At 52.1% G+C, this 6,000-nt stretch overlaps 1 protein-coding gene across 1 annotated transcript in view; it reads left to right on the top strand.

Moving 5' to 3' along the window:
- Positions 1-300: 300 nt before the first annotated feature.
- Positions 301-6,000, top strand: part of ALDH1A3 (aldehyde dehydrogenase 1 family member A3) — a 43,101-nt gene continuing 37,401 nt past the window's right edge. Inside the window, exons 1-2 of the mRNA XM_055556186.1 lie at positions 301-515; positions 5,780-5,884. Coding sequence (XP_055412161.1) covers positions 417-515; positions 5,780-5,884 — 204 coding nt within the window. The 5' untranslated portion in view covers positions 301-416. The remainder of the gene's footprint in view (positions 516-5,779; positions 5,885-6,000) is intronic.

The raw sequence follows: 6,000 nt of genomic DNA, 5'->3' as shown, positions 1-6,000 counted from the left end.
CCGGGGGCGGCAGGTGCCACGGACGGGCTCGCTCGACCTCGGCGAGGGCGCCGGGGCCGCGGCCCGAGTCCCCGCTCCCCGTCCCGGGACTTCCGGGGCCCAGCGGGGCTCAGGGGCGCTCCTCCAAGGGCGGCCTTCCAGGCGGGGAGCGCGCGGCCCGGTGGCCGGGCCGGGGGTGGCCGGGCTCCCGCAGGGGCGGCGGGCGGGGTGGGGTGAGGCGGGCCGGCCCCCTCCCCGCCCGCCCGCCCGCCCTTCCTCCCGTCCTGCAGCCAATTAGACAACCCCCTCGGGCGGGAGGCGTGGGGCGCTCCATAAAGCGGCGCGGAGCTGTCACCCTGCGAGCAGGCTGCGCACCGCCCAGGCCGGAGCAGGCGCCGAGGACTCGGGCGCCGCGGGCCGGGGAGCGCCGAGGAGCCATGGCCACCACCAACGGGGCTGTGGAGAACGGGCAGCCGGACAGGAAGGCGCCCGCCCTGCCGCGCCCCGTCCGCAACCTGGAGGTCCAGTTCACCAAGGTGAGACGGGCCCGCGTCCCACCCGACGGCAGCCTGGCTCTGCGCCGGGCTGCCCGGCCGGGCCGGGGGCGTGGACGAGGGGACCGCAGGCCGGGAGCCCCGCCGCTGCGCTTGGGGCGTGCGAGGGCGTGGGGCGGCGGAGTGGGCCTGGGGCGGCGGAGTCCGCCCGGCGCTTCTGGGACCCGAGCCTCTGCGCCGGGCCCGGTCCTCCCGAAGCCGCGTTCAGCGCTGGACATCCCGGCGGAAGCCCGTGCCCCACCCGCGTCCGCCGCGCACCCCGACAGGGACCCCGAGATCAGCATCCCCAGACGGACTCTCCGGCGCCGAACCCCCGCGAGGGAGGCTCTGCAGCGGCCGCGCCGTGCCAGGCTGCGGCCGCTGCGGCCCCGACGTGCCCTTGCAGGCCCGTTTTGAAGGCCAGCGGTGGGCCGCGGGGACCGGAGCGGTGGTCTCCCCGCAGACTCTGAGGCGAGGTCTCCGGGGCTGAAGGGGTCGGGCTTCGGGGTGGTCAGAGGGTGCCTGAAAACGCTGAGAGCCGCTCTGGGAGGTCAGGCTGCCCTGGGAAGCTTCCGGAAATGTCAGAGGGAGCAAGCGGAGAGAAGGGCACCTCCCGTGCTTAGCTCAGCTCGTCCCAGCTTACCAGCGGAGCCAGGGCTAGCGGGAAGGTGTCCCGGAGCCCCGAGACCCTGGTCTTGGCAGATCAGGGTCTCGGGTCTGGGCCTGGGAGACCGCGGGTTGCGGGGCTCCATCGTGCCGCGGAGTCCCGCACCTCACGGTCCTTTCTGCGCCGCGGGGCCGGCAGCCTGGAGCACGGCAAAGCGGCGGGATCACCTGCTTGGGGCAGAGAGGAAGATGGCGAGGCCTGAGCTGGGCACAGCTGGCAGCTCCGCGGCCAGCGCGGAGCGCGTCCTCTCCAGTACAGGGACACCCCGAGGCTGTTTGGAAGCTACTGGACTGGGTCTGGGGGCATTTCAGGGACGCAGGCCAAAAGTCACTGTGGGCTTCACTTTCCTCAAGTTTATCTCCTTTTATTTTTGCGTCTTATCCATTGCTATCAACCCCCCCGCCCCCCGCCCCGACTTCAGCTGACACAGCACTTAGAAAATTCCTCCATCAATTTGCTTTCAAAAGTAGCAATTATGTGTCTCAAATAGTTTTAATCAAGCAGAGAAAGTTGCAGGCCACTATGTGTGGCCTTCAGATTCTGATCTCTTGGCACGTATGGTCGGCTGGACCTCTGATCACATGACATTAAAATTAACTGTTTCCAGAGGGCTCTGTAATCAACGGAGACAGTCCGATGGAGACCATTTTTAATGTAGTTTCATAAGTAGGAGCAGCCTCAGAGTGCAAATTCTGGAAACACTGAAAATAGTAGCTAAATGTGTTTAGCCCCTAAAACTGTTGGTTGTCACCTGTTGTAGGTGGTGGTGGCATTTTGTTTTTCTTTTATAGCAACTAAAAATTACATATATTGTTTTCCTATTCCTTTTTACCTTTTATAGTGCTATCAGAGCAATGTTGCCACATATGGAAAGTTGCCTCTTTGTCTGCAATTCTTTCTGGCCCTTTGCAAGCGTAGATGCAGCCCTTACTTAGAGAGGTGGATCTTAGCACGTTCACAGAGTGACCAGTCAGTCTTTGTTGTCTGGCTGGGTGTCCGTCTTCTTAGTGGAATAGAACTGGGTTGTGACTAAGGCTCAGGGGACGGCATGAGATGGAGGGGGCTGGAAAGCCAGATCCTTAGCCGCTTCTGGCGATGAAGACTGGGGAAGCCCAACAGCAGGCCCCTGCGCCCTCTCTTCTGCTGGAGCCTCGCTGTCCCTGCTCCAGGCCCACCTCACGGAGGCCTCCTCCTAGCACTTGTGGGGTTGGGGCGCCAGGGTGGCTGTGACTGAGGGTGGGACCCCAGGCAAGCAATGCTTGCAGAGCTTCTGGCTGCAGAGGCAGCCCCCAGTGCGAGGAAAGAAACGGAGAATCAGAGCTACAGAATCGAGACCCTCCTGGCTGTGGAGCGTGTGAGCGGTAACGGTCTGTCGTTTTTCAAACCCGACTCCTGGTGCTTCTTGCTAATGGAAGACATGCAGGAAATGGTGGGTCTGGGCCCCAGCCTTGGGGGGGCCACGTCCCAGGGTAAGTCCAGTCTCTATAAGGAAGAAGCGCCTTTGTTTGTTTGCATGTTTTAACACTGGGCTCTGTTCTCTGATTTTGGGGAGGGGAGGTCCCCTAGAAGCCCCACATAGGTCTTAGAGGGTAGCAGCCCCTTTCACTTCAGAAGGTCCCTGACTTTCCTTAATGATTCTTACAGTAGCAGAAAAAAATTTTTTAAGATTTTCTGGCTCAATAAAACGCTGGTTTTTAATGATTGTTTTCTATGAAAAGTAAAATTCCCTCAAATCTCCTTTTCTGAAAACACTGCTTTTGAGTAGAGCTGGGGTCCAGTGGAAGTTTCTGTAAGTGGTGACTGCAGAACTCTCTTGTGTAACAACTACCCTCACCTCTCTGGGGCACCTGACTGCAACCACGGCTGTGGTTTTCCAACTCAGTCTGGATAGGATGCCATTCTATTCCTCCAATAAAGTGTGAATCCCATCCGCTCTGTGTAATGTAGTTTTATTCCTCTGAAAGTTTTTCTTACCAGTTCACAAGTCAAGGAAAACAGGTTTTTTTAAGACCCACTTTCCTGATTTGGGGTTCAAAACAAGAAAGCTAGCATAATTGATAGGCCACACTCTCTGACCCCTTCCTCATTTGTGTTTTTGTTTTCTTTTAGTGCAGAGTAAAATCAACAGTAGAAACCACTTACAAGATTGCTTAGTAATGTAGTATAAAGCAAAAAATTTTGCTAAATTAGAAACATTGTGATGGGAAAATATGAGTAAAGTTGAGTAGCCTGAACTTTTTTTTTTTTAAGTTGCTGGTTAGAAAGGATTATGGATCAATGTCACAAAACAACTGAGTAATTATTTTTTTGGAGGAACATGCTTGAAGCTGAAGTATAACAGACATCTGATCATTGCAACGTGTTTTTATCCCCTTATTTATATTCTTTTCTACTACCTGCTCATTTTCCCTCCCCCTTGGAATTGATATCAGGAAGGTCCTAGAATCAGCAGATTTCACTGACAGTCTCTATTATCTAACCCACGAAATTTCATCTTCCGACAAATGGGCCTCTCTTCCTGGCTGCACTTTCCTCCCTGTGCTAACTTAACCCCTCTGCTCTACTTATTAATTTCTCACTGTTACCGAGTGATTGCTCGCTGGATGGCAAAAGTGAACTCTCGGATTTGGTTTCAGCTGGAAGAATAAGCCTGTAATTGTAGCCTGGCCTTTCCCACATGCTTCCCTGGGGGCCTGGCCTCAGGCTGAAGGCACTGAGCTTCCAGAAGTGGGATGGGCACGTCCCACAGTCGAAGGCCACTGTCAGCCTGGACCCACACGAGAAAGCAGGGACACTGCTCACCTGCCCAGCCAGGGCTGGCCCTCTGTGCTTTGTCCCCACCACTCTCAAATTTCCCTGCTTTCCAAGGAGAGTTATCAAAACAGCACCCCAGTGGCTTCCCAGAGAAGGCTTCCTTTCCCGTGAACTTCAGAGTTTTTACAGGACAGCTGAGGACAGAGAACATAGTCAGGTCACATGCTGGATAAATCGGCCACCCTCTCACCCGTCCTCACCGGGGAACCAGGTATTCCAAATGAACGAAATTCATAGTCGTGGAAATTAGCCCTGTAGTCACAGTGATGGAAATTAGCCCTGTAGTGGTGCAGTTCTCCCTTTAAATGAATCAAAGATAAGCATATAATAAATAGAATAGATGGATATAAAGACATGCATATAAATGTATGTGTATAAACATATGAATATAGATACGGAGGCTTCCCTGGTGGCTCAGTGGTAAAGAATCCACCTGCCAATACAGGAGACATAAGAGTCTCGGGTTCAATCTCTGAGTCAGGGAAGATCCCCTGGAGGAGGGCATGGCAACCCACTCCAGTATTCTTGCCTGGAGAATCCCATGGACAGAGGAGCCTGAAGGGCTACAGTCCACAGGGTCATGAAGAGTCGGACACGACTGAGCAACCTAGCATGTACATAAATATAAAGATGGAATCTGATGAGCTAGTTCTGTATTTAGAAATTGTTGATGACATTTTACTCTACGGAGATGCTTCAAAAGCATTTTAGCCATGTTTACTACTGGGGTCTCTGTGATGCCACGATGGGCTCTGACCACGAGGTGGTCCCTAGTGGGTACAATGGGAGATTCTGTCCTCTCACTGGGTGGCCAGGACCTCCGTACTGTGAGAAAATGATTTGTGTGGTATCTGTCACCTCAGTCCCTAGTTTTTTCCCCCAAATCCTCTCTTTTAATATTTCTTAAGAACTTAGGGTAAGCTAAGAGTAAACAGTACACATATTTCAGTGCATAGACCATGAAATTCTTTTTAGTTTGTTCATAATGTCTTTTTTTTTTTTTAATATATCTATTCTTGGCTGTGTTCTAGATAACCGAGTCTCAGAACTAAGTGATTTTTGTGAGTTGATTCTTTAGTTCTGGATATAAGCAGTTATTTGCAACATATGTTAATATAACCCGAACATTTTCTAACCCAGATATTTATCTTGCTATTCCAACACTGGCTTTTATTAAAGCCCAACATGAAAATAGACATTTTAAAGAGAATGGGGAGATGGCACTAATGTGCATTAATGAGGGCTAAAGGGTTATAGTGAGATCCTTTTATAAATCCAGTTCCTTGGCGGATCCAGCTGGGGGTTGCAGCAGGAAGGAGGGAGAAGGGAACGTTCACTGCTGACATACTCTTCAGGGGCAGGCAGATTGCTTGGCACTGCATGTGTGTGTGTGTGTGTGTGTGTGTGTGTGTGTTGGTCCCCTGAACTTGATGAGTGTGTAAAATTTAACTCATGTCCTTTTTGTAACTCTTTTATTCTTCTGTGACTCCATCTTATTTCTAAAAACATTTTAGAAAAAATTCTAAATTACTTCAGTTTTATTTTGACAATTTGTAGTTCTCTGGAAATGTATTAAAAATCAGAAGACTTGGATTCTGTTGATAATTCTGAATGTGCTCCCAGTTGGGCATGTGACTGTCTCCCCCCTTCCAGGTCCCACCTGTAAAACGGCAGGCGGGCAGGTTGGCAGGAGGGAAAGAAAAGACGTGACCTAAGGTCCTCAGCATGTTGGAATTATATGATTTTGATTTAAGCCTAATGCATTACAATTTCCTTTCCTGGTTAGATATTCATCAACAATGAATGGAACGAATCCAAGAGTGGAAAAAAGTTTGCCACGTATAACCCTTCAACTCTAGAGAAAATATGTGAAGTAGAAGAAGGAGATAAGGTGGGTGCCCTCCCCCTGGCCCAGTAATTCAATTACTGATCACTAGAGGATAAGGAAGTGCTTCAGCTTAGCTGTAAGTCAGAGCTGGCCCACACTGAGGCCGAATCTAAGCAAGC

Source organism: Bubalus kerabau, chromosome 19 (assembly GCF_029407905.1).
Source record: "Bubalus kerabau isolate K-KA32 ecotype Philippines breed swamp buffalo chromosome 19, PCC_UOA_SB_1v2, whole genome shotgun sequence".
Classification (NCBI taxonomy): Eukaryota; Metazoa; Chordata; class Mammalia; order Artiodactyla; family Bovidae; genus Bubalus; species Bubalus kerabau.
This window is presented reverse-complemented; position numbering and strand designations above follow the sequence as displayed.